Source organism: Aspergillus costaricaensis (genome assembly GCF_003184835.1).
Source record: "Aspergillus costaricaensis CBS 115574 unplaced genomic scaffold BO79scaffold_35, whole genome shotgun sequence".
Taxonomy (NCBI): Eukaryota; Fungi; Ascomycota; class Eurotiomycetes; order Eurotiales; family Aspergillaceae; genus Aspergillus; species Aspergillus costaricensis.
Genome location: NW_020291835.1, coordinates 1 through 26,121, shown reverse-complemented (window position 1 = coordinate 26,121; position 26,121 = coordinate 1). Strand labels below are relative to the sequence as shown.

The 26,121-nt window shown below is 51.7% G+C and overlaps 9 protein-coding genes, 2 non-coding genes and 1 pseudogene across 12 annotated transcripts; 10 read left to right on the top strand and 2 right to left on the bottom strand.

The window, feature by feature from the left end:
- Positions 1-737: 737 nt before the first annotated feature.
- BO79DRAFT_201771 (cysteine synthase A) lies at positions 738-2,008 on the bottom strand. The gene is made up of 2 exons (XM_025681604.1): positions 1,848-2,008; positions 738-1,782 (listed from the first exon to the last, which is right to left on the bottom strand). The coding sequence occupies exons 1-2, from the start codon at positions 1,966-1,968 to the stop codon at positions 785-787; spliced, it is 1,119 nt and encodes a 372-aa protein (XP_025535778.1). The 5' UTR covers positions 1,969-2,008; the 3' UTR covers positions 738-784.
- Positions 2,009-2,424: 416 nt separating this feature from the next.
- On the top strand, positions 2,425-6,075 carry BO79DRAFT_211062 (condensin subunit YCG1). The gene is made up of 2 exons (XM_025682940.1): positions 2,425-4,608; positions 4,660-6,075. Exons 1-2 carry the CDS (start codon positions 2,560-2,562, stop codon positions 5,956-5,958), a joined length of 3,348 nt encoding a protein of 1,115 aa, XP_025535777.1. The 5' UTR covers positions 2,425-2,559; the 3' UTR covers positions 5,959-6,075.
- A 961-nt stretch (positions 6,076-7,036) lies between these two features.
- BO79DRAFT_49567 (uncharacterized protein) lies at positions 7,037-7,508 on the top strand. The gene has a single exon (XM_025689338.1). It carries the CDS (start codon positions 7,074-7,076, stop codon positions 7,431-7,433), a length of 360 nt encoding a protein of 119 aa, XP_025535776.1. The 5' UTR covers positions 7,037-7,073; the 3' UTR covers positions 7,434-7,508.
- A 612-nt stretch (positions 7,509-8,120) lies between these two features.
- BO79DRAFT_49549 (putative RNA binding protein (Arp)) lies at positions 8,121-10,944 on the top strand. Its single transcript, XM_025689337.1, has 4 exons — positions 8,121-8,701; positions 8,908-8,965; positions 9,095-9,801; positions 9,872-10,944. Exons 1-4 carry the CDS (start codon positions 8,549-8,551, stop codon positions 10,790-10,792), a joined length of 1,839 nt encoding a protein of 612 aa, XP_025535775.1. The 5' UTR covers positions 8,121-8,548; the 3' UTR covers positions 10,793-10,944.
- A 1,254-nt stretch (positions 10,945-12,198) lies between these two features.
- On the top strand, positions 12,199-13,591 carry pre6 (proteasome core particle subunit alpha 4). Its single transcript, XM_025682939.1, has 5 exons — positions 12,199-12,355; positions 12,414-12,416; positions 12,488-12,544; positions 12,635-13,022; positions 13,098-13,591. Exons 1-5 carry the CDS (start codon positions 12,328-12,330, stop codon positions 13,432-13,434), a joined length of 813 nt encoding a protein of 270 aa, XP_025535774.1. The 5' UTR covers positions 12,199-12,327; the 3' UTR covers positions 13,435-13,591.
- Positions 13,592-13,618: 27 nt separating this feature from the next.
- Positions 13,619-14,692, bottom strand: BO79DRAFT_180034 (CHY zinc finger protein). Its single transcript, XM_025680070.1, has 6 exons — positions 14,552-14,692; positions 14,426-14,469; positions 14,289-14,362; positions 14,157-14,218; positions 13,876-13,977; positions 13,619-13,808 (listed from the first exon to the last, which is right to left on the bottom strand). Exons 1-6 carry the CDS (start codon positions 14,554-14,556, stop codon positions 13,727-13,729), a joined length of 369 nt encoding a protein of 122 aa, XP_025535773.1. The 5' UTR covers positions 14,557-14,692; the 3' UTR covers positions 13,619-13,726.
- A 534-nt stretch (positions 14,693-15,226) lies between these two features.
- Positions 15,227-19,432, top strand: BO79DRAFT_49506 (putative inositol polyphosphate phosphatase). Its single transcript, XM_025689335.1, has 6 exons — positions 15,227-15,447; positions 15,517-17,992; positions 18,039-18,248; positions 18,294-18,553; positions 18,607-19,274; positions 19,323-19,432. The coding sequence occupies exons 1-6, from the start codon at positions 15,400-15,402 to the stop codon at positions 19,396-19,398; spliced, it is 3,738 nt and encodes a 1,245-aa protein (XP_025535772.1). The 5' UTR covers positions 15,227-15,399; the 3' UTR covers positions 19,399-19,432.
- A 404-nt stretch (positions 19,433-19,836) lies between these two features.
- Positions 19,837-19,961, top strand: BO79DRAFT_t223. Its single transcript has one exon. It is a non-coding gene; the product is annotated as a tRNA-OTHER (tRNA).
- Positions 19,962-20,835: 874 nt separating this feature from the next.
- BO79DRAFT_t224 lies at positions 20,836-20,965 on the top strand. The gene has a single exon. It is a non-coding gene; the product is annotated as a tRNA-Glu (tRNA).
- A 473-nt stretch (positions 20,966-21,438) lies between these two features.
- Positions 21,439-21,566, top strand: BO79DRAFT_t225 (annotated as a pseudogene). Its single transcript has one exon. The product of its transcript is annotated as a tRNA-OTHER (tRNA).
- Positions 21,567-22,270: 704 nt separating this feature from the next.
- Positions 22,271-23,870, top strand: BO79DRAFT_273992 (major facilitator superfamily transporter; the record flags this gene model as incomplete). The annotated part of the gene is made up of 2 exons (XM_025687558.1): positions 22,271-22,405; positions 22,458-23,870. 2 exons carry the CDS (start codon positions 22,271-22,273, stop codon positions 23,868-23,870), a joined length of 1,548 nt encoding a protein of 515 aa, XP_025535771.1.
- A 570-nt stretch (positions 23,871-24,440) lies between these two features.
- BO79DRAFT_273990 (cytochrome P450) lies at positions 24,441-26,078 on the top strand (the record flags this gene model as incomplete). Its single annotated transcript, XM_025687557.1, has 2 exons — positions 24,441-25,386; positions 25,462-26,078. 2 exons carry the CDS (start codon positions 24,441-24,443, stop codon positions 26,052-26,054), a joined length of 1,539 nt encoding a protein of 512 aa, XP_025535770.1. The 3' UTR covers positions 26,055-26,078.
- Positions 26,079-26,121: the final 43 nt, after the last annotated feature.

The following is a 26,121-nucleotide window of genomic DNA, read 5'->3' as shown; positions in this document are numbered from 1 at the left end:
TGGCGTTTGGGTTGGGTGCATTTTATGGCGTTTACTTTATTTCTATCTTGGATGATGTTGACTGATGTTGATAGACTTCATGGTTTGAGGTATGTGGGTTGTGGGAGAGGGGTGGGGATGATGGATGGATGGATGGTCTTGACTCGACTCATTGTATATTATTACTACTGTGTACAGATAGAATAGATCTCTTTGCAGCGGTGTTACTACTCGTATAGTAGTGGACTGGTAAATGCAGCGACTAACCACTAATTATATTCTCAAATAGTATCAAAGTATGTAATGACGTCAAGTCAACAATGATATAAATATAGAGGTACTACTAGTACCGCTCATATATTCATCAAGTAGTATACTACGAAGTATAATTCTTGATTTGTAGTTTATAACGACTAGTAAATATATATATAACTGTTCGCAACTTCGTTGTAACGGTAGATAACTTTAGATGCTTTGGCTATTTTTACTATATGATTCCTGGGCGTTGACGATGCCATGCCATTACCTACTACTATGTTTAATGTCTATTGTGAGTTGGTATTGATCCTAAGGGTAAGTAATGAGAGTGATTGGGTTTCAGTTCTATGAATGTTGGAGTTGGGTGTGTTGAGTTCATTATGTGGTGTGGATATATATATATACTACTACATACTAGTGGGTCATGCATGGGTAGTATCATCAGAGTACCATTGAATTAGAAGAATCACTACTAGTAGGCTAGTTTAAAAAGAAACCCAATCTAGCATACATCATATCTATTCACAATTTGATATCTGATTTACATCTAAGGCAGCACAACATAGCGCTCCAAATGCTTCGGCACCGCGCCACGCAGTCCCTTCGTCTGCAACCACGTGTTGGAGAACAACCGATCCGCATAGCGGTAAGCACCATCACACAAGATAGTAACAACCGTGTTACCCCTGCCCAGCTTCTTCGCCACTTCCTGCGCGGCCACCACATTCAACGCCGAGCTGGCACCGAGGTACAGACCCTCCTCATCCAAGCAGCGGTACACCATCTCAATCGACTTCTCGTCAGGAATGTTAAGCGATCCGTCCAGCAGACCAATATCCGGCTGCAGGTTATCCGTGACACGACCCTGGCCAATACCCTCAGTGATACTGCTACCGGAGCGCTCGACCAAGTTCCCACCGCTCTGGATATAGCTGTGCAACACACTACCCGGAGGATCGGCAAGGAAACTCTTGACCTTCCCGTCACTGACAGTCTTCAAGTAGCGCGTAATACCAGCCAAAGTACCACCGGTACCCGTAGCACAAGTGAAAGCGTCAATCTGACCGTTCGTCTGCGCCCAGATCTCCGGTCCGGTCGTCTCGATATGCGCCTGGCGGTTGGCGGTGTTGTCGAACTGGTTAGTCCAGACGGCGTTGTCCAGGGACTCGGCGTGCCGGCGTGCCTGGTGGTTGTAGTTCTCCGGGTTGTCGAATGCGACAGCGGGGACGGGGTACACTTCGGCGCCTAGGAGACGCAACAGGTCGATCTTGCCCTGCGATTGGGTGTTGGGCATGTAGATGACGAGCTTGTAGCCCTTGGAGCGGCAGACGTGCGCGAGTCCGATTCCGGTGTTTCCTGCCGTGCCTTCCACCACTGTACCGCCGGGCTTCAGGAGGCCCTTTCGCTCTGCATCCTCGACGACGAATAGAGCTGCGCGGTCCTTAACGCTGCCTCCGGGGTTCTGGAACTCGGCCTTGCCGAGGATGTTGCAGCCGGTTTCTTCGGAAAGCTTCTTCAGTCGGATCAGGGGGGTGTTGCCGATTGCTGCGGAGGGGGATTAGTTATGCGGTTGAGTTGCCGGTGGTAGACGGGTATGGGTGCATATATACCTTCCGTGAGGCCGTTGGTGAAGCCCTGGGCTTTGGATACCCGGACATTGTAGGAGGTGGTGGACGCCTCCGCGGCGCGGAGGGCCGTTGTGCCGAATCGACGGATACTCTGACGAAACATGCTGTCAATGGCTCGCTAATTGTCAAACCCAGAACGCCTGGATGCTGAGGGAGAACGCAGCGATTCCCCAGATTGTCCGCATGCCGATGATCGGTGTTAGTAAGCTACGTCACGTGGTCGATGGCGTGATTGCTTTCACTGCCTTTACTGGACATTCCATGATGGAGCTGACATTGGCAGCTGTATTGTATTGTGATTGCATGTTGATAGCCGTGAAAAGGATAGTGTTAAACTACATCTTGTGCATGTTCAGTGTAATGACATCACACTCAGCGTGAACTGCATGTTTCTCGTACAGCCCAGTAATCTTCTGTAGATTGAACCACGTGCAGCCCTAGCCCTTATCGGCCTTCCCGTTTGGGCTGTTTGTTTATCCAGCCCCGTGACAGCCTCCGCAATGTTTGGATCGGAACAGCATCAGTCTTTCTCCTGAACACATCGAACTGCTGCACACACCAGACACGCTTTGGACGGACGACGCGTTAAGATCCATCGATGCAACCGATTTAGGATGATTTATGACAACTATTGACTCCCGACCCCTTACTGAACTGTCTGAGACGAGACATCTACCCCGCCATTGAGCCCACCATGCCTGGCCGATCCGCCCGTTCAACATCCACCGCCACGCGCAAGACCTCCGCTCAGCCCTCGCGCGCAGGCTCAGTGACCCCGTCTTTCACTATCCCCGAGGAGCCTTCTCTTCCAGAGGCCATTCCCACTTTGCGCCGCGATGTATGCTCTCTTTTCGCCGATGCGCAGCGCTCGACAACCGGACATCGGAAACTCGTCGTCCGACTGAGGAAGCTCCAAGAAGCTTGCTGCGGCATATCCCAGAAGAGCTCCAAGAAGGATGGAAGCAAGTCCCAGGCAGAGTGGACGCTTCCTATGGAAGAGACTCTGCCCGAGACGGAGTTCAATACGGAGGTCGGCCGTTGCGTTCTGCGCATTCTCCCTATCAAGAAATCAGAGCCGGTCGGAGACCGCATCCTACGCTTTCTTGGCGCATTCCTAGCATTGGCTTCCGAGAAAGATGCAGAGCTATATGCCGCAGATGATGACGATGAAGATATGCAAAATTCGCCTGAAACGCCCACTTCCCGCTTGACAACCAGCCTGATCAACATAATCGTCCCCTTATTAGCAACAAAAGACAAGACGGTCCGCTTTCGTGCCACTCAAATCATCGCCCACATTGTCAACTCCCTCGAAACGATAGACGACGACCAATATCACGCCATTCGCGGCGGTCTTGTGAAGCGCATTCGAGACAAGGAGCCTGCCGTAAGAGTGCAGGCTGTCATGGGACTTGGCCGTCTCGCAGGAAACGATGACGAAGATGACGATGACAGCAAGGCCGTGCTCGAGCGACTCATCGATATTATGCAGAATGATACCAGCGCCGATGTACGAAAGACCCTACTTATCAACCTCCCTCTGGTGCCGGGTACCCTGAAATATCTCCTGGAACGAGCCCGCGATCTCGATGCCGCCACTCGACGTGCCTTGTACTCGCGTCTTCTTCCCACCCTTGGTGACTTCCGGCATTTGTCGCTGTCCATGCGAGAGAAGCTTCTTCGATGGGGTCTCCGTGACCGTGACGAGAGCGTTCGCAAAGCCACGGGTAAATTGTTCTACGACCGCTGGGTTGAAGACTGCGCTGGCACCAACAACGACCCCGAAGCCGGACCTACAGGCCAACGCTCCCCACCGAACTTCAACGGGCTGCTTGAGCTTCTCGAAAGAATTGATGTTGTCAACTCCGGAGTAGAGTCTGGAATTGCACACGAAGCCATGCGTAGCTTCTGGGAAGGTCGCCCGGATTATCGGGAGGCGGTTGTTTTCGACGAGCCTTTCTGGGAGAACCTTACCGCAGAATCGGCCTTCATGATCCGGTCTTTCAGCGACTTCTGCCGCGTTGAGAATGAAGGGAAGTACGACAAGCTTGCAGACGAGAAGATGCCCGAAGTCACAGCCCTTGCGTTTTACCTACACAAGTACATGACCGACCTGTTGCAGCGGAAGAAGATCGCCAAAGAGACCGGTGATGCCAATGATGACGATTCCGTGGAGCAAGAATTTATCGTGGAACAGTTGCTGCATATCTCCATGACTCTGGACTACAGTGATGAGGTTGGACGGCGCAAGATGTTCTCCCTACTGCGTGAGTCGCTTGCCGTACCGGAACTCCCTCAGGAGTGCACGAAGCTTGCTGTCGAGACCCTGCGATGTGTTTGCGGCCCCAACGCTGCTGCTGAAAAGGAATTCTGTAGCGTTGTTTTGGAAGCTATTGCTGAAGTCCACGACACTATTGTGACTGAGGACAGCTTCGTGTCTGCAAGGTCAGAAATCAGCGATGCCAGCTCCACCCGCCACCGATCCGAGACCCCTCAGTCCGAAGAAGAGAAGCCTTTCAACAAAGAGGAGGCTAAAGCGAAGGTACTGAAGGAGATCATGGTCAACATGAAATGTCTGCATATTGCGCAGTGCATGCTGCAGAATGTCGAGGGCAACCTCCAGGCCAACATGAACTTGGTGACTATGCTTAACAACCTCGTCGTGCCTGCCGTTCGAAGTCACGAGGCCCCTATCCGTGAGAGGGGTCTTGAGTGTCTGGGTCTTTGCTGTCTACTTGATAAGGTAGGAACTATTCTATGAAGTGCTTACAATGGTCTACTAACGATTCTACAGACTCTGGCTGAGGAAAACATGACTCTCTTCATCCACTGCTTCAGCAAGGGCCACGAGGCTTTGCAGGTGACTGCCATCCATATCTTGTGTGATATGCTGACAACGCATCCCACGTTGCTTGTGCCTGTGGAACAAGATGACGGCGAGACCGTGGCGCCGCCAGTTTTCCAGAAGCCATTGTTGAAGGTCTTTGCTCGGTCGCTGAAGTCCAGCTCGCCTAACAGCGTGCAAACAGCTGCCGCTACAGCGCTCTCGAAATTGTTGCTCACGAACACGTTCACACCAGCGGGGGCGAACATCCCCCCGGCCATTCAGGAATATAACCAGACTTCCGTCGAGACTCTCCTGCAGTCACTTATCCTTTCCTTCTTCCATCCTCGTACTCGGGACAACCCTGCGCTGAGACAGGCCTTGGCCTACTTCTTCCCCGTGTATTGCCATTCACGACTGGAAAACACCCAGCACATGCGAAAGGTCGCGGTTCCCGTGATCCGGGCCACGCTGAATGCCGCCGAAGAATATTACTCACTCGAGGCTGAGGAAGACAGTGACGGTGATATTGATGAGTCGGTGGGCCAGCGGGAGCTGAAGGCATTGATGACCGGCGTTGTGGGTATGCTGGCTGAGTGGACTGATGAGCGGCGGGTTGTCGGATTGGGCGGGGAGAGGATTCTTGCGGGTGGTCCGGCCAACGCCAATGCTTGCGGTTTTGTCCACCTCGCCCTGGTCAAGGATATCCTCGAGCGTGTGCTAGGAATCAGTACCGGCACCAACCGTTGCTCCAAGGAGGAGAAGAAGCTGCTCTTCTCCCTTATGAGCAAGCTCTATATCGCTCCTCCGGTCGTTCCCTCGCGGTCCGGGTCCCGGGCTCCTGAAGGCGAGGATCCGTTCAGTTCCAGCGTTCGCAGTGCCCAGGCGGAAATCACGCCGGAGAATAAGGAACTGGCGCAGGAGGTGAAGGAGCTGCTGGATGAGGCGATCGAGGAAGGCGTGGCCGCCGAGGCCGCCGGGCGGAACGCGCTCGTCAAGGTCAAGAACGCAGTCCTCAAGCTTCTGGCCGCGGCTCATGGGGGACGCCCGACCAGCGGGCGAGCCCGCGAAGGCATGGAAGAAGGCGATAGCGATGTTATGAGCGTCCGGTCGAACATGAGCGTCCGGTCTGGTAGTGTGCGGCCATCCATTGAGCCCGGGGCCATGCGGCGGGGCTTCTCACTGGAGCCTAGTATCATTGAAGAAGAGGATGAGAACGACGATAGCCGGACCACGATTGTGAAGTCGGAAGGTCAGGATGACGAGTAAATCCGTAGATAGTTGGACATGGGATTGGGAAAGGCGTTTGAGGAAGGTTCACCCGGTGCGTTGGGATGGATTGGCTTGACATGGGACGGGCCGTGTAGTTAGGTGTTTGGTTACAAGTGTACATGATGTTTCTAGTTGGTTGACACTTAATCTCATGATGATATTTGCTACGTGTGGTTGGTGGGCTATTCTGGTTCATAGGCGGAGATTGAAGGGGAAACGTCAGCCTGGCCCATGGCTGGCTTAGTACTTGTGACTGGGGGGGGAGAGGGAATCGTGTGATCTGGAACGTGGACCAGGCGGTAGCTTACTAGAACGGCGCTAGTGGTAGTTTTAAACCGGGATGAGGTGGAATTAGTAGTACGGAGTACTGTCATGGCCTGATATGGATGGCGCGTGGTGATAAGTCCGTCGGGATTTGGGTAAGTGAAATGTCGCAGCCGGGAAGTAAGTAAGTAGGTAAGTAAGCCTGGTCTATCGGTCGAGAATATAGTACTGTCTTTCTCAATGAATCAATATAGAGTAGCAACGTCTTCTCAACTAATTGGTTCCTTTGTATATAAACTGTTAATACATTGCAAGGTACATCAAACAATTTAAACTCTCCCTTTAATTCTTCTCATGAAGTTACTCCGTATTTGTTGGTAATTAATAATTAATCCAGACAGAATCCAATCACGGAATCCCTCGCCCAGCAACTTTCAATCTTTCGGATGCGAAGTCTGGCGGATAGTGGGCCCTTCCACTACCTCTCATTGGTCATCACCCACAGGCACCTCCACGGAAACTCTCGCGTTTTTTTTTTCTCCTCTCACATATTTTTTTCCCTCTCTCTCTTTTTTCCCTTATGCTTTGGTTGTGGAACAGATCGAATAAATCCATTCAATTGACTTTGCTTTGACATTCCATCCTCTGGCCCCCCTCCTTCCCCCTTCCCTTTCCACCCCCAAACCTGGCACGGCCATCTTAGTATCTGGGCACGCACAGAGCAATTTGGATAGTACTTAGTACTTAGTAGATGATTAGTTTATTAGACATGTAGACTACGTAAAGTTAGAAGTAAATACTTTGTACTTACTGTTATTTCCACGCGACTTTACTAGTGCTTCCTCTTCATGTCGTCAGCAACAACATTAACAGCATCATTTCTTGTTTCTTGCTTGACCTTTGCTGCCTGGAGGGGAAAATATATCCAGGGTTTAAGGTTAATGGGAATGGATCAGCCTTGGGGGGAAAGTCGAGCTTTCCCTTTTGGCGGCGGGCGTCGGGTCGGAGATACCGTCAAGAAACAAAAAAGTACGGGTTTCACTCCGGACATTCCACACATAACACATCTTTCAATTAGCCCTTGTGTCTATCATTGTGATTCGGTACTATCATTACTATTTATATATAGTTGTTTCATGAAGGGAGGAGAAGGAGAGAGCCTGGGTGATGATCCGACATTCCAGAGGTACGATTCAATGGGGGTGTGAGATGTTTTATCATTGGCTCTGGGGGGGTTCACGGTGATCGGGATGGTTCGTTGATTTGACAGGTGATTGTCGTAGTAGTAATATTAATAAATAGTATTTTAGACTGTTCCGTCGTGTTCAATGTGTTGTTGGTAAAGTATGGCGAATGTCAGGTGTGTGTATGTAAGTTAGTATGTATGTGTGTGTCTTATGTGTGTCAATTAACCAACATGAATCAATTATTATTCTCTGCAGCGGTGTCATGGTTAGTTGTATCCTGACCAGACCGACAGATACAGATACAGATAGACACCTTGGGGGAGAAATGAGAGAAAAAATAGTAGCAATGACTGATTATACCGCTGGGGAGACCACTGAGAGAGGCTGTTGTACCAGACCTGTCATACAATACGGTAAACGGTCAGTCGTGGGATGTATCGAGTTAGTAGTAAGTAGTGTATCCTCTTTCTCTCTCTCTCTCCCCCGTGGAAATTCTCAGGAGAGGAAACCAGATAGTAAAATCTATTCGATTGTTCCGAATTCCCACCACCATAAAAAAAAAGACTGTGAAGTTCGGACGACTTTGTGTAGTAGATCTGGAAAGGAATTGATTCCAATTTTTTTTTTTTCGATAATTCTCATATATAATCAATCACTAAAACCAGTCGGCGTTGACCCGTAGACACCGTCCAGTTGGGCCAGGATCCCCTCGAAGCCGAAACTTTTCTTTTAATCTCGACGCTCCACCACCAGAAAAGCGAACTTGTCCTGCTTTCCCATCCTGGCCTGGGGACTTTCTTTTTCCTTCCTTCCCTTCTTCCCTTTCGATCTTCTGCTTTCTCCTCCTCCTTCTCCTCCCTCCCCCTCCTCCGTGCTCTCCTCCTCCTCTTTCTTCCTTCTTTCCCTTTTCCCCCCGTGATCTTTTTTCTTTTCTTCTCTTCACGGCGGTCTTTTACCCCCTCCTTCTCCCTCCCGGTCGTGAATTCGTGTCGCCTGCTGTGCCTGCAGAGACACGTTTTTTTCCTTTCTCCGACCCGTCCCTTTCCCTCCCTCCTCCCTCCCTCCCTCCTCCACCCTCCCCTGCCCGCTCCGTTGGCCGTGAGATTCAGCCAACGTCTAGACAACAACCGTGAGCGATGGCCGTTTCAGCACCCACCCCCAAGTTGGATCGCTACATTGTTATCCACGTTGCGACCACCTGCGACGAACATGGAGTCTACGTCACTAAGGACTCTGCTGAAGTGATTGAGTTGGGGTGGATCTTGTTGGATACCAAAACCTGCGAGGAGGTACGTCGGCTTGATTATTTTATTATCTCTCGTTCATCCATTCATTGCCCCAGCCTTTTCCCCCCCTCCTCCTTGACAAATTTCCCCCCTCTCGGATGCTTATCTGCCGTGCTTCCTTCATCAACCGAGACCACTCAAACCCCCCCCAAACAAGAGAATCCTCCATGATGTACTATTTGCTGACACTGTTTCCTTCCTCGGCTTAGTTGCACCATGAGAGCGTTCTTGTCAAGCCCGTCAACACCCCCATCACGCCTCTTTGCAGTAAGTGCACCCCGTTCGAACGCAGCCTACCCAATCACCCAACAATGCCTTCCTCTCCTTCTCTCGTATCTCACTCCGTCCCTCCGCATCCATCCGTCCCTTGGTTCAATGGCTGACGGTCTTTGAAAGCGAGCTTGACGACTCTGACATGGGAACACGTCCGCTCGGCAGGCACCTTCCGCGACGCCATCAACCGCTTCGACGCTTTCGCCCAGGAACACCTCATCAGCAAGAACCTGGAGTTCGCCTTCGTGACGTTGGATTCATGGGATCTTCGTGTGCAGCTGCCCCGTGAGGCTCGGGACAAGGCAGTCGTGCTTCCGGCATACCTTCAGCACTCCCGGACATTCGACCTCCGCACCGAATACCAGCGATGGCAGACTCACCACCCCGAGTCTCTGCCCTTCGGCCCCAGCTCTCTCTCCAACATCTGCGCCGCCCTCGAGGTTGAGCCCGTTCAGTCTTCCGCTCCCATCAAGCACAACCTTCCCTTCCACCTGCAGGCCTTGGCTCCCGCCTCTCCCCGTCGCGCCATGGAGGAGGCTATCACCTTGGCCAGAGTGCTGCGCGGCTTGATCCGGAAGTCTCAGCCCCCACATGAACACCCCGAGATCCTCACCCGCCCCATGGATGCCAGAGCGGACGTTCGTGCCTTCCTGGCCGAGCGCAGCAAGGTTCTTCATCTGAGCGGACTCCCCCACGACACCACCCAGTCCGAGCTGGAGAGCTGGTTCACTCAGTTTGGCGGTCGTCCGATCGCATTCTGGACCCTCCGCACCCCGGATCAGCACAAGCCTACCGGCACCGGCTTTGCGGTCTTCTCGTCCCACGAAGAGGTATGAACTGGCTTGCTATCTTTCACCATCCTCAGACCTTAGATCAGATATCTAATTTGTTTCCACGCAGGCTGCCGAGAGCCTTTGCATGAACGGCCGTGCTCTGAACGAAAAGGCCATCGAGGTGTCTCCTTCCTCCAGCCGTGTCCTGGACCGTGCCGCGGAGATCCTGACGCCTTTCCCTCCCTCCAAGAACCGCCCTCGTCCTGGCGACTGGACTTGCCCCTCATGTGGATTCTCGAACTTCCAGCGCCGTACTGCATGCTTCCGCTGCTCGTTCCCGGCTATGGCCGCTGCCCCCGATCCGATGGGATACGGCTACGGCTACGGCCCCCCGTCCATGATGCCTCCTCACATGGGCCACGGCCACGGAATGGGCCATTCCCGCGGCATGGGCGGCAACGGCGGTGTGGTGCCTTTCCGTGCTGGTGACTGGAAGTGTGGCTCCGAGGGCTGCGGTTACCACAACTTCGCCAAGAACATCAATTGCCTGCGTTGCGGTGCTCCTCGGTCTGGAGCAGCAGTGGTGGCCGACTCCGCTTTCCCGTCCCCGATGGATCCTCCCTCGAGCTTTGGCATGGGCCCGAACTCCATGACCAGCACCCCGGCTCCTGGTCCCTTCGCTGCTAGCACTGGTAGCTTTGGCGGCTTTGGTCAACAGTTTGCCGCGCCCCCCAACAACTATGCTGCCTTGCCTTCGGGCTTGGGAAGCGCCCCGGCCGCATACCCCCCTATGGGTCAGATGAACGCTGGTTATGGTTCCGCGAATGCTTCCCATTCCGCGGCCTCGTTCGCCAACCCGGCCGCCCAGGCTGCCTTCACGGGGGCTGATCACAACTCGTCGACCAGTGCGTCCAACGGTGCCTTCTACGGCAATGATGGCTCGAGCGATCCGTTTGCCTTCCTCTCGACGGGCTTGGGAGGTTTGACTGTGGGTGAAGATGCCCACTCTCGTCGCAACGGCGCCAGTGCGAACAAGTCCCCCGCGTAAAAAGTTATGAAACAGCAATGTTGTTTCAGCCGGGGACATTAGAGATTTGTTTTCTACGACGGTTCTCCCTCACGGTTTTTTGTCCATATGGTGGTCTGGATATGTTGGTATATGTGACGGTTGGTATTCCGTTGATGCGCATTTGTATAAGGAATTCTGCAGTTCTGGTGCATTAGGTTGGGAGGAGCAGGCCGGTAGCGTGTCGTCGTTTCGTCCGATTTGGTCCTTTCTGTTTTTGCCTGGTCTCGCAGATTTGACGTCAGACCATTTTCGGTATGTCTTACTATTGTGTCTTTGCAAGCGATGTTTGAGGGTATAGAAGAAGACCGCCCGGGCAGGTGGGCCCAGGCGGTCCTATGCGCTTCTTCACCACCTGCTGGATCATCGTTTCGCGTTTGTTGTTGGTTCTCATTTCTTATTTTCTTTCCTTCTTGGAGCGGCATGGGCTTCGCGCATTTCTCTCGTCATGGGCGCATACTCCTCCGGCGGAGGGGAGGAACTCCTGTCCGGCTAGCCGCGGCGCTGGCGAGGAAGGGCTCGAGCATGGCATTGCATTCTAGATATTGTCTTTTTTTTTTTTTTTTCTTTTCTTTTTTCCTTTTTTTCTTTTTTTTTTTTCTTTTTATATTTGTTGGCTTTCCGAGTTCATCTGCGCGCTTCGACAATAGGGATCATTGGAGAATCACGGTATTGATCATGGTTGGGATACAATGGAACGGACTCTGTTGGGGGTGTTGGGGTATTCCTTTTGAGCCAGCAAAATTTCAACCAGCTACGACGGATTTGGGACATCTGCGAGGCACATGGATTGGGAGTCGTGCGTGCGACAAGATTGTTCTGAGTGTCCATAATTCTTGTACTGTTCTTCATATTACTTATACTGTTCTCGTCTTGTGTTTACATATGCTTTCCCTGCGGGTTTTGTCGTTCCCTCCTTCAAAAGTCGAGACGTGATTATTGGTTTAACTAGCCCGATGCCTGCATTCTCTCGTATCGCCTTTCAGCGTGTGATGTACAGCATGGTCCGATCTCAGCTAGGCAGGGAGTCATGGGCGATTGGGGTGTAGATCAACTATATGAGAATTCTCTTTTCATCGAGCCTGTTGATATTTATGCATTGGTCGTCATGATCGATTGGTGGATGATTAGGTCAGTGCCAGGATAAATTCACGGTACCATTAGACAAGTATTTCCTTATAATTTCCAGTTGTGGTTTTTTCTAAGTGGCTACTGTCTACTGCGTGGAATATGCAAGCACTAGAGGCAAGAGTTATACCAGTAGTAGGATGGTCGGGGAGAACCAGCAGGAGGGAGAGCGTCATGGCGGCTAGCCGCGCGCCAAGCGCTTGGGAGCTCTCAAGGCAGCGGCGGGCCTCGCGTCCACCTCCATCTGTCATCGCCCAGCCGGACACCGGACCCCAGCATTCTACGACCCAAGACTCCGAATTGTATCTATTTGACCTCCTACTTTCTCTCGTGAACTCCATTCCAGTCTTCTTTCTCTCGGAAACCCCTAATCTCGCCTACTGCCCATAATGTCTGGATATGACCGAGCTCTTTCAGGTAAGACAAGCTAGCTACTACCTTGGCTACGGGCCTGGTTGATGAAGGGATTCCCCATTCTAACCTCTTCGCAGTCTTCAGGTATGAATATCTAGCTTCATGAAGCTCTAGCAAACACATCCTAACCCGCCCTCAGCCCCGATGGGCACGTCTTCCAGGTGGAATACGCCATGGAAGCCGTCAAGCGAGGTACGTCCAGCCCCTCCGACCCGAAGGGAAATCCTCCCATCCATCAATCACATCATAACTCACCTATTCTCTCCCTTTGCATCTATCCAGGAACCTGCGCCGTCGGAGTAAAAGGCAAGGACGTGGTCGTTCTCGGCTGCGAGAAGCGCTCCGCACTGAAGCTCCAAGATACCCGCATCACACCGTCCAAGATCGCCATGGTGGATAACCACGCCGTCCTGGCTTTCGCCGGTCTGAACGCCGACGCCCGCATTCTTATCGACAAAGCCCGTCTAGAAGCTCAGTCCCACCGTCTGACCGTTGAAGACCCCGTCACTATCGAATACATTACGAAGTACATTGCTAGTGTGCAGCAGCGGTACACGCAGAGTGGTGGTGTTAGACCCTTTGGTATCAGTACCCTGGTCGTCGGATTCGACCCCAATGATAAGACGCCCCGGTTATATCAGACTGAGCCTTCGGGGATTTATTCCGCTTGGTGGGTGTTCCTCCTATGCTTTTGTGTTGATGATGTAGGGATGGGTTGAAACTGACGATGGCTTCGGGATGTTAGGAAAGCAAATGCTATCGGACGCTCCAGCAAGACTGTGCGCGAGTTCCTCGAACGCAACCACCAGGATGAGATGGATCGCGAACAGACTATCCAGCTCACTATCAAGTCGCTGTTGGAGGTTGTGCAGACCGGTGCGAAGAACATCGAGGTGGCTATCATGTCGCCTGGGCAGACGATTGAGATGCTCCCGGATGACCAGATCGAGGCGTACGTTAAGAGCATAGAGACGGAGAAGCAGGAGGAGGCGGCTAAGAAGAAGACGGGTCGCGGTGGCACCACGACGGCTGCTATCCTAACACGGCCTGGTGGCGGCGAGGGCAGCGAGAGCCGGGAGTAAGGTGGGATGCCATGCCGTTCAAGTAGAGGCTACGTCGAATCAGCAACGATGAGAGTCTCGTTGCGGGGTGTGCTTTCTATCCAGTTAATTGTCTAGGGATCTTGCAAGAAGCGTTACGTCCTTTTTCACGAAAATAAACTCCGTTATACTGTAATGCAGATGTGCTCCGGATCTATATGAAGCTCTAGGTTCAAGGTGATATACAGGGATTATTTAGGTAAAGTATAGTAGTAGTGTGTATGCATGATTTCGTAAATCTCGTTCATCGACCCCTCGTTTCAGGGCCTGGCGTCTAACCCAAGCGATCGGAAATATCCTTGAAGTTGAAGATGGAGCGTTCCTGGTGTCCGCGAACACGGTCGTCTTTGAGCATTCTACACGAAGTCAAATACGTCAGTTAATCCCCAAACACAGAATAGACGGGTATAGGGGGTCACTGACCTGGCATCAATTCTCGCATCCTCACCCTCGACCTGCAACGTGGGAGTCGGCGTCACAGCGTCAATCACGAAATGGTTATCGCAGTGCGGGCAGTATTCGTCACTAAATCCAGACAAAATAGGTGTCAAGTCAATTCAACCATTCGTAGCCTCCTTCTACCCCTCCCCCTTTTTTTTATCTTCCTCTCTCTCTTTTTATAGATATGGGCCAGCCCCTCCGGTTTATCATCCCAGTAACTAAGGGCAGCAGGTGTGGGGGCGGGTGACGACGACCGGACGCACCTCTCATCAAACTCCGTCGCGTCTTTCCGGAAACATTTCTTGCATTTCTTGCAGGCGAAGACCTAGAATTTTTGGAATTCATTCGGTTGGTGATTGGGGGTTTGTGGTAGGTAAAGTAGGTAGTAGAAGTACCATTTCAGTGGTTTTGGTGAGCGAGTGCGATTCTTGTTCTTGGTGGCATTCGGCGCAGTCGAACCATTTTTTGCCTGTCACGGATACACGGGGAATAATTAGATTTGGGGGATTTAGAGGGGGGTGAGAGGGCTTACAGCAGGGAGAGCGGATGGCCACTTGGGCGTTCAGAATGTGTTTACTGGATTTTTGAGGATTATTGGTGAGTTGAGTTCAAGCTGGTGAGTAGAGAGAGGATGGGAGGTGAGGGGTATGGTTCATACCACATTGTCTAAAGTTTATACACGGGGGGATTTGGGTATAGAAGGAGAGAAAAGTAAAATATAGACAAGTTTCAAAAAGACACAAAGATGTCTTGAATGTGGTGGGAAGTTGGAGTAAAGTATGCAGTGGTTCAGGTCGGGGGGAGGGCTAAAAATAAAGAATGAATGGATGGATGGATGGATCCCATCCATCCATCCATTCATTCATTCCTCTCCCTCCATCAATGCATATCACGCGCGGGTCGATCATCGCCTCGCCTCGCTGGGTTTCTTCTCTCTCTCTCTCCCCTTTCCTTTCCTTTCCTTTCCTTCCCTACTACTACTACTTACTCCTCAACTTCCTCTTGTCGGTTTGGGTGACTTCATCTCCCGGTGATTCCTCTCTTTTTCCCGCCCATCCTCTTCTTGTCTCTTCCTTCTACTCTTCCTCCTACTCGTCCTCCCCACTCTTTGGATCCCTCCCTTCCTCCGTCCTTCCCCCCCTCCTCTCTCTCCACACATTCACTGCTCAATTCCTCCCATCGCTCCGATTTTCATCTGATATTGTCCGGGCCATCCTCCACGTCCTCCGCCAGAGTAGGATCACCAGTTCTAGACCCTTCTTATCCCTGCACGGCGTCTTGTTGTCTCTACTGCTCTTGAATTCCTTCCGCCTAAACTGGAGCTCCGCCACAATCGTCACTTCCGGCTCAACTCCCTGCCACCCGTTATCTTATCCAGTCTGGCCGTTGAATTTACTGTGCCATTTGCTTAGCCTCTCCCCGGTGGTAGTCTGCATTCATCGCAATTGGCGGAGCCTATGATCCATTCCTTTTCTCGGCCTGTTTGTTGGATTCGCTGTTGTGGCCATGGAGGGAAACGGCAAGCAAAAGGACGCCACGGATAATGCTCCGATTGTACGTTTGCGCCGGCCACTCCACCCCCGCTGTTCTGGAGCTTCATACTAATCTAACTGGCTTCTGTAGAGACCGGTCTCTTCCCTACTTTCGCATTTCGAGAATCTTTCGCATCGTCGGGCTCCATCCGCTGCTACAAACGGTTCACGCGATCCGCCGTCCTTCCTGAGAACGCCCGAATACGGTGATGATATCCGCTCCAACAGAGCCTCTCTTGATCTACCACGTCCACGGTCTCCCTGGGGCTCAGTGCCGGATGTGGAGAGAAGTCATAGCATCGTACATGGCAATGGTCTAGCCCCGCACTCTGAATCCCCCGGGATTTCCCCGGGCAGACGGCAGAACAGACCCATGTCGATGAACCTCCACTCGTCGCCGCAGTTGGCACCGACTCTGACGGTCGATTCACCACGGTCTCCGCCGCGCGGGTTTGGAGCAGACCATGAGGAGGAAATCAGCTCGTCTCGAACACCGCCGAATGCTTCCCGGGAATCGCTACCTACCATACCGCAAGGAATTCCTCCTGCTCATCGACCAACCACCCCCGTCTCTGCGTCTTTTCCTACGGAAAGTAAGGCGGATCGTTTGTCGCCTGGCACATCAGGCTCCCTGGCAAATGGACGCGAGAGCCCATCGGAACGCAAAGGCAAGAGCGTTTCCCTCCCCCCGCCTGCTAACCGGGCGGAGAAGCCCAAGATCCCCGCCAAACCGGCGGCATTGTCACACCACGAAGCCAGCTCTCTTGCTCCACAGATTGAACGTGCCTCCTCGGAAGACCGCGTATCGCCGTTCAGCACTCCTCCGAGCAGTCCCGAGAAAACATCCCCGAAACAGCAACCTAATACCAGAGCCGTACCAATTCCGCGGTCGCCCTCCCGGCGCTCGCCAGCCCGTCCAGTACCTGGTCTTCCGACTCATCGGTCACTAGAGGAGAGGTCACCCGCTCCTCAGCCAGGTGTACACCGAGAGTCTTCGCTGAGGCGGCCAATTCCGGAGCCTCCCCGGGAGACGAAGCCGCTTATGGTCCAGATTCCTCCCAGGCATTATGTAGCGCCGGAGCCGCTCGCAACCGCACCGCTCTCCAACTACAGGCCCCCGATGCATGATCCGCAGGAGCGCCCCGGACTGCCTCCCCGACAGCCATCTCTGGCACGAAGGGGCGGTCCATCACCGTCGCGGCATTCATACCAGGTGGAAAGCCCGGCGTTCTCATTACCTCCCCCGACACCCTACCGCGAATCTCGGCCCCTTTATCGAGACGAACTACCCACTCCGACGCATGTCTCTCGACAGCCATCCATTTCCAGGGAGACTAGGCCCCTTTATCGAGATGAGTTGCCAACCCCGACGCACGTATCGCGGCAGCCGTCCATTTCCAGGGAGACCAGGCCAGTGCCGCCCCCGGCTGTCCCGGAGCGCCCGATGCCAGAGAGGCCTATGTCAGAGCGTCCTATACCAGAACGGCCTGTGGTGGAACGTCAAGCAGTTCGCCCTATTCCCAGTGAGGATGAGCAGGTTCCGGATGAGACGCCAGTTGCTCGTACGGATTATCCAGATGCGTCCAGTGCGAACAGACGGCCACCGCTGCTGAAGTCTGGGCCTCAGGAGATTCACACGCGGTACGATACGCGTCTCATGGATGTGTGTGGGAAGCATGTGTGCACGACCGGCTACATCACGCGGGTCTGGGATCTTACGACTGGAGAGCAGATTATGAGCCTTAGCCATGGGGAGACAGTCAAGTGTCTGTCGGTTGCCTTCAAGCCAGGTTTGGGTCTGGAGGATGAAGGCCAGCGCTTATGGTTGGGCACGAACTCCGGGGATCTACACGAAGTTGACATTGCAACCCGGTCCATTGTCGCATCGCGGTCTTACCCCTCTCGACGGGAGATTGTCAAGATCTTGCGGCATAAGAAGGAAATGTGGACCCTTGACGATGAGGGTCGGCTGCTGGTATGGCCTCCGGACGAGACTGGAACGCCGAACCTCCAGTACAGTTACCACAACCCCTACGATCGGGTTGCCCGCGGGCATACGTTCTCGATGGTGGTTGGAGACCTTTTGTGGCTGGCTTCCGGCAAGGAGGTGCATGTCTATCAGCCAAATGCTCGTGATGATGTTTCGTTCAAGGTTCTCAGCAGGCCATTGGGCTTGCAGCATACGGGAGATGTAACTTCAGGTGCTTATACTACCAAGGATGGTGGACGTGTGTATTTGGGTCACGCAGATGGCAAGGTGACCGTATACTCGGCCCACGACTACACCTGTCTGTCTGTCGTCAATGTCAGTGTCTACAAGATCAACTGTCTGGGTATTGTGGGAGATTATCTGTGGGCAGCATACAAGACCGGCATGATCTATGTCTACGATACATCTACGAATCCGTGGACGGTGAAGAAAGATTGGCGTGCTCATGATAGCCCTGTCAGCGGGTTCTTGCTTGACTCTAGCAGCGTGTGGACAATGAACCGATTGCAAGTGACTTCGCTGGGAGACGACAACTGCATCCGTCTTTGGGACGGCATGTTGGAGGATGATTGGTTGGGTAAGTGGCTGCGATTGTCCGACTGATATGAGCTAACACCTTTTAGAAACCAGGATGCAGGCCAGAGACGTGGAGTTTTGCAAGTTCCGTGAGATTCAGGCGGTAATCATGACCTGGAACGCCGGTGCTTCTACCCCTGGAAGCGTGCGCACATCCACTTTTATCCAGGATGCGATCCATCCTGAGAACCCACCAGAGATCTTGGTGTTTGGCTTCCAGGAGCTGGTGGACCTTGAGAATAAGAAGATCACAGCCAGTACGTATACCGCTGACATTATTGGGTGTAGCTAACTCCGTCCAGAGAGTCTGCTCCTCGGGAGTAAGAAGAAGGAGCACGGTGACAAGGAACACATGAGTCGGCAATACAGGGTGTGGATGGAGCACTTGACCCGCTGCATTAATGACTGCATGCCGCTTGAGGAGTCGTATGTGCTACTGCATAGCGCGAATCTGATCGGTCTCTTTACGTGTGTGTTCGTGAAGCACAAGGAGCGCCAGCGGATCAAGAATATCGGCGCCTCGGAGATTAAGCGCGGTATGGGAGGGTTGCATGGAAACAAGGTAGGCTCAAGTTATTCTGGTTGCCGTCAGTTGCTGATTGCTGATTGCTGTAGGGTGCACTTATACTCCGCTTTGTCCTTGATGACAGCTCCCTCTGCTTTATTAACTGCCACTTGGCAGCTGGTCAGACGCAGACGGCACACCGCAACAATGATATCGCGGCGATTCTCGAGGCGGAGTCGCTTCCTGCGGAGACTAGTCTCGCAACTCGCGCGAACCACTACGTGAGCGGTGGCGATGGCTCGATGATCATGGACCACGAGATCTGTATCCTGAACGGTGATCTCAACTACCGTATCGACTCTATTCCACGGAACGTGATCATCGACGACATCCGCAGTAACAACCTGACCAAGCTCCTGGGACGCGACCAGTTGCTCGCCTCGCGACGCAAGAACCCTGGCTTCCGTCTGCGTTCCTTCAACGAGGCACCCATCACGTTCGCACCGACCTACAAATACGACGTCGGCACCGACGAGTACGACTCCAGCGATAAGAAGCGCGCACCCGCATGGTGTGACCGAGTTCTCTACCGTGGACTAGGCCGCGTCCGTCAACTCGAATACCGCCGGCACGAAGTCCGCGCATCCGACCATCGACCAGTGAGCGCTACGTTCAAGCTGCGCGTCAAGACAGTGCTACCGACTGAGCGAGCCGGAACCTGGGAGTCGTGTCAGCAGGAGTTCCAGAACGAGAAGCGCCGACTTGCATCGGAAGCGAGGTGAGACATACCATAGATCCGTGAAAGGGCACTGGCTAACGGTAGCAGCATCGAATACCTAATTACTGTCCTCGGAACGGACCCTCAACAGGCGCGGGCCCTGATTCTGGGCAACGGGAATTGATAGCTTGCTGATAGTAGAGTGTGTTGCTTGGGAGTAGACAGGCCGAGGCCATGTGTATGACTAATGAATCACGATAGACATGTATCATGACGGGGATTAGAACTACCCGGGCATATATTAATGGAGTGTATATAGCAGTTACCACTTTTACTGGGTTCATATAATGTACGCATTGAACAGTAGGTCGTAATATATATGGAGGCAGCAGAAGGATAGCCTAATACAGAACAACACGAACACGATGTCATACAATAACAACCGAAGACCTTATCATGAATAATAAAGAATATTGCTTAACCCCTAATACGCAAAACGAAGTCCAAATAATATGATAGTTGACACCCAAAACACAATAAATATACCCAGCACTAAATGTGGGATATCGACCCTCAAAACTCACTCATAGGGTAAGAAAGGAAAGAATCAGGCACCAACAATGGGCCTATGGCGCAATTGGTAGCGCGTAGTAAGTTTCACTGAATCAACCTAATTCCAACATCCACTAACCACTTCAACAGCGACTCCAGATCGTAAGGTTGTCCGATCGAGCCGGGCTGGGCTCATTATCTTTTTTGCTTTTTTTCCCTACACTCTTACCCATATGACCAAACCCACATAGCTGGCTGGGTAGTTGATGATAGCGGTAGGGTTGAGATAGATGTAGCTGTAAGAAGTCTTATTATTGTTTCTAAAAAATTTGTTCAACCGAGTGAGACGTGTTACTGATATCCTGGATGAAGTGTTCGTGTGATGGTTATTGATTGGGACTGACTGGGCTGTGGTGTTGCGTGCGGGGTGTACTTGATTTACTACTTGGTATAGGTCCGTGTGATGGATTGGATAATTGACTGAATATGGAAGCGCTGCGCTGATGGTATTTGTTATTGCTCTCTCGTAGTAATGAAAAGTTAATTCCTAGGTAGTAGAAAGGGTACTATCTCGAGATCTTGGAGGATACAGCACTGAATGGTTTCAAGTGGGGTTGTTATCCTCATTGCCCGGATGAGGGACGATTTTGTCATAGATGAAATATGAGATATTAAATCCGTTTTATTCGCAGGATAGACCCTTCGTCTTATTTTGAGCAATATCACATTGGATAGAGCTACAAGAACACCCACCACTGTTCAGTAAGGTATCATCCATTTGATCGGATATACAGATCGTATCAAACGAACACATAGTACGTACTTACTTCTAATTGAGCCAGCCCATTTTCAGTATATAAGTATCCCACTGCTAACATGATCTACTTTGGGTCATTTATATAGATATTCAGATATAGTAGATATATGACTTTTATTATTTAGTAAATAATTGTCTCTTCGTGAGAGTTAACTGCGACATAGTTGATATCCATCGTGAAAATTACAATACGTTACACTAAAATACTTCCTGCCAAGATTAGTTCAAAAATGACAAAATTATCTCACCTATGGGCCTATGGCGCAATTGGTAGCGCGTAGTAAGTTCACCTCAAAATCCAAATCAGGATTACATCAGCATCTAACAGTTCCATCAGCGACTCCAGATCGTAAGGTTGTCCGATCGAGCCGGGCTGGGCTCATACCCTCTTTTTTACCTTTTATTTTTTTGACGCTTGGGGAGTGGAACATAGCAGAATTGGTTTCTTTGATGAACTGTCTCGATGTTTTCATTGATGTAGTTGTCTTGTATGGCCTTCCTTCATTCATTATATGATTTTATGTTGCAGGATTCACGGGTTGAAATTGTAAGTCTACTCTAGCCATCATTCCAGATTTAGGTCCTAGCTGTCAATCACCCGTCAGGTACAATACCTTACATTGTGTAGCCACCCTCAAGATACAGAGTAACAGTGCCGAATGCAATTTAGTTCCACGACCAGCACGGACTGCTCCTCAGATATAATTTCTGCCACATGGTTATCTAGTCCTACTTCGACCAGATCGAATAAAATACATGTGCTACCATCACAAGTACTCATGCATCAACTAAAATCCTGGTGTGCAGTACACCCCGGAAGAGGTAGCACAAAAGCGACCTGCTCGTCACCTGAATGGGCCTATGGCGCAATTGGTAGCGCGTAGTAAGTTATCCTCGTCCATTACTGGATTACCAACATCATCTAACATCTTCCGCAGCGACTCCAGATCGTAAGGTTGTCCGATCGAGCCGGGCTGGGCTCATCCATTCTTTTTTTGTCTTTTTACTGTTGGATGCTTGTGATTATGGTGGTCACACCGTCTCTACCTCCTTTTGCTTTTTTTTTTTTTTTTTGGTACTGTATGTGAATGATTATGGTGAAGATCGGAGTACCGGAGCGTGTCTAGAAAGTGACATGTCTTGCAAAGAATTATTGGTAAGAAGTTGCTATGGTTGTCATCTTCACAATCACAGTCTTGTCTAATCTCAGCTGTCTAGACATCTTTCCGTACGTTCCTCATCCAGAATGTTCTGCTGCACATAATAAACTCTATGACGACCCAAATAGATGCCGGTTAGGGCTGCTATCCAAATTAGGAAGTTGTCTGGAGGACTTGCTACTAGCGTGGTGGCCAAGAGCTTTGATAGACCCGATTCGTCAAATATCAGAATATAGTGGGTAATTCAAACGCTAGCTGGTATATTATTGGCTGGTTCAATCTGATACTTGACCAACTCCCCAGGAACCTCCATGTCGCCTTTTTCATTATAAAATGGATTTCGTTTGGATTGGTGCTTAATCTCCAGTTGGAGACCAACTCAGCGGCTTATGAATCAAGCTGATAGTAACTCAATTTAGTGCCTTGTTTAGGAAGTCTGCTTTTTGCGATGCACATATTTATACCCATTCCCAGGCTCATTCAAGCAGAGGTAGACATGGCTGCTCAGTGTGAATCAACAACGGACCATGAAAGAACAGTGTGCTGAGGACCAGCGTCCCCAAGATGTCGATCGTCAGGGTCGACAGCGCCCGCGCATCTTCCCTAACCTGGTCGTTGAGATTGGATTCTGCGTGGCTCTGATGCTATCCCAGATCATGTCGGTACGTCCATACCAACCATCCCCCAAACTCCAGCCATCTCACACCATGACAGGAATTCTTCATATCCGGCTTCAACGTCCTCATCCCATCCGTCTCACAAAGCCTGAACATCCCCGCCGCATCCACCGGCTGGCCCTCCAGCGCCTTCGCCCTCACAGCCGGCAGCTCCCTGCTCCTCTTCGGCCAACTAGCCGACAAATACGGCGGCTTCGTGGTCTTCACCTCCGGCCTAACATGGCACCTCGTCTGGACCCTAATCGCCGGTTTCTCCCAGAACGAAATTATGCTCAACTTCTGCCGTGCCCTACAAGGCTTCGGCCCCGCCGCCATCCTCTCCGCAGGCATCATGCTGCTGGGTTCGATCTACCCTCCAGGTCCCCGCAAGAACATTGTCTTCAGCATCTATGGCGGCTGCGCCCCGATAGGCTTCTCCGCAGGTATTCTCGTCTCCGGAATCGCCGACCAACTACTCAACTGGCGCTGGTACTTCTGGATCGGCGCCATCCTGATCCTGATCACCCTCGTATCGGCCCTCATCTTCATCCCGGCTCCGATCCGCACCCAACGACCCAACCCAACCCTTAAAATCGACTACCTCGGCGCCACCCTCTTCATCTCCAGCCTCATCCTGATCTTCTTCGCCGTCAACGACTGCGGCCACGCCCCTAACGGCTGGCGCACTCCATACATCCCCGTGACCCTGGTGATCGGCTGCATCCTCCTCGCCGGGGCAATCTACACCGAACACCGCCTCACCTTCTCCACAGACGACAGAAAAACCACAACCACAAGACAGACCGCAACCCCAATCCTCCCCCTCACCCTCTTCCGCGTCCCCCATCTCCCCGCCCTCCTCATCGCCCTCTTCCTCTTCTACGGCACCTTCGGCATCTGGCTCCTCTACACAGTCACCTACATGCAAAACATCCTGCACATCTCCCCCCTAATGGTAGTAGTCTGGTACCTCCCCTTTGCGCTAGGCGGTATCGTTCTCAGCTTCGTCGGCGGGACTATCCTCCACATCGTCCCGGGTACTATCCTCCTGATACTCTCAGGCATAGGATGGGTCATGGCCCCGCTTCTCTTCGCCATCCTTCCTAAGGAAGGCGTGAGTTACTGGGCGTATATCTTCCCCGCGATGATTTGCGGGACTGTGGGCGTTGATATCACGTATAATATCACCAATGTGTTTCTTACTACTACGTTGCCCGAGCAGCAGCAGGGGTTGGCGGCTGCCGTGGCGAATAGTGTGTTGTTCCTCGGTGTGAGTTTCTTTGTTGGTTGGGGGGATTTTGTTGCTGAGATGGTGGATGGTCAGAGGGAGGGGTATAAGGCGGCGTTCTGGTTAGGGGTCGCGTGTGCGGGCGTTGCGTTGACGGTGTTGGTGGGGTGGGTGAAGATTGAGGCTGCGAGGGGGGAGGATGGGAAGGAGGAGGGAGAGGGAGAGGACGGGGGTGGTGTGTGATGTTGGTGGGATGGGATGGGTTGCATAGCGGTTTGGTGTTGTCGGTTTATTGGATAATGTTAAGGATTGATGATAGCGGTATTATAATTGGTTAATTAGAGAGTATATAAGTACAATGTATACAAGAGATGCTCCAAACCGCAAAAAAAAAAAAAAAAAAAAAAAAAAAAAAAAAAAGAAAAAAAAAAAAAAAAAAAAAAAAAAAACATAATATGCATACCCATTGATCCCAGATGATGTTATACCGCAACACGACATGAGGTCGTACTCATCGTTTGAACTGGAAGTACACGCGCTCTTACGCTTCCGAAAACGGAATGTCTTCCGCTCAATGTACACAATACCCGCTGCACACTGCTTCTCCGCTCTTAACATGCCCTTTTAGGTAATATGCTCTTAGCAGAGCGCAGTCCGCCGATTTTATAGATAGACAAGACAGCCCATTACTTATAAGACAATAGACCTGACCCAGAAGCTAGCAAAATAACATAAATAATCTCAAGGCTACAGTCATTGTGCATGCTCTTCAATTAATAATAAGAAACCATCTTAGAACTATCTATACCAACCATGGCTCTCCTATTCACCCTCACCCTCACCCTCATCCTCTTCATCAAACCCCTACTCACATACCTCGGCACCAACACCCTAACCAAATACTACCCTCCCCTCAACCCACTCTCCAACCACACCACCCTCTCCTACATCTACGAACACCGCCACCCCTTCCGCACCCAACGCCTCTACAACATGCACCTCCACCTCCACAACCACCGCATAATCCGCCTCTCACCGACCTCCCTCTCCATTGCCGACCCAAAAGCCATCCCAGCCATCTACGGCCACGGCACACCCTGCCTGAAAGACGACGTCTACGCACTCACAAAAGGAACCCACACGCACTCTAACATGCTGAATACCATCTCCCGCGACGATCACTCCCGCAAGCGGAGAATGCTCGCGAATGCCTTCTCCACGAAGAATCTTGAACAGTGGGAGTTTAAGATAGCTGATAAGGTGAAGAGGTTGTTGGGCAAGCTGGACGGGATGTGTATACCATCATCATCGAATGCGGTGATGAATGGGGACGGGGACGAGGTTGATTTGAGATATTGGTTAAATCTGTTCACTGTTGACGCAATTGCTGATACTGGGTTGAGTGTTAAGTTGGGGCTACTGGATAAGGGATCGGATGAGGTTGTTGTGAATGGGGAGGTTGTTAGGTATATTGAGTGTTTGCATCGGGGGAATCGGGTCTCTTCGTGGGTTATTGGGGCGACTGAGTGGGTTGGGCTCTTGAGGGGAGTGTCTTGTGTTGTTTCGCCGTATCTACGAGAGCAGTGGGAGTGTGGGAGGAGGTTTGGGAGGGTTGTGAGGGCCTTGGTGGATCAGAGGTTGGGGGTTCAGGAGAGTGGGGAGAAGTTGAGTGATTTTCTGGGGTGTTTGGTTGAGGATAGGAGGGGTGTTGGGAGGGAGTTGGACAGGGGGGAGATTGTGGCTGAGGCGGGGCTTTTGTGTGAGTACTTCTTTTCCCCCTCCCCCCCAAGGGTATATTGTTTTTCCTGATATCGACGATGCTGACTATATGCAGTGGATGCAGGTTCCGATACAACGGCTATCGCCTTGACAAATATTATGTACTATCTTATCAAGAATCCACCATCGCTGGGGAAGCTCAGGGTGGAGGTATCCGGTGCTTTACGTGGTAAGGAAGTGGCACCATATGCCAAAGTCAGGAACCTACCGTACCTGAAAGCATGCCTGGAAGAGTCGTTGCGCCTGTCACCGCCCGTGGCGAGAGGGTTGGAGAGGAGGACACCTCCCGAAGGCATGTATATTCTGGGAGAAAGGATCCCCGGAAATGCCACCGTTAGTGTTCCTACCTACGCAGTTCATCGTGATCCGGAGATCTTTCCAGACCCTGAAGCCTTCCGGCCTGAAAGGTGGCTGGAGGATGATGAGAAGGTTAAGCAGATGCGGGCTGTTTTTATCCCCTTTAGTAGTGGCGCGCGGGCATGTATTGGACGGAATATTACGTTCATCGAACAGCAGATTTTGGTTGCTACGCTGGTTCATCGCTATGAGTTTGAGTTGCCGTCCAAGGATTGGATGCTGGAGTGGGAGGAGGCGTTCAATTTATGGCCGGGGCGGATGCCGGTGAGAATCTGGAGGAGGGATGGATAGGTTATTTTATTATGGGGATCTTCAGAACTTTACTTGGTTTGCTTTTAAGCAGGCAAGTTTCCCCCCC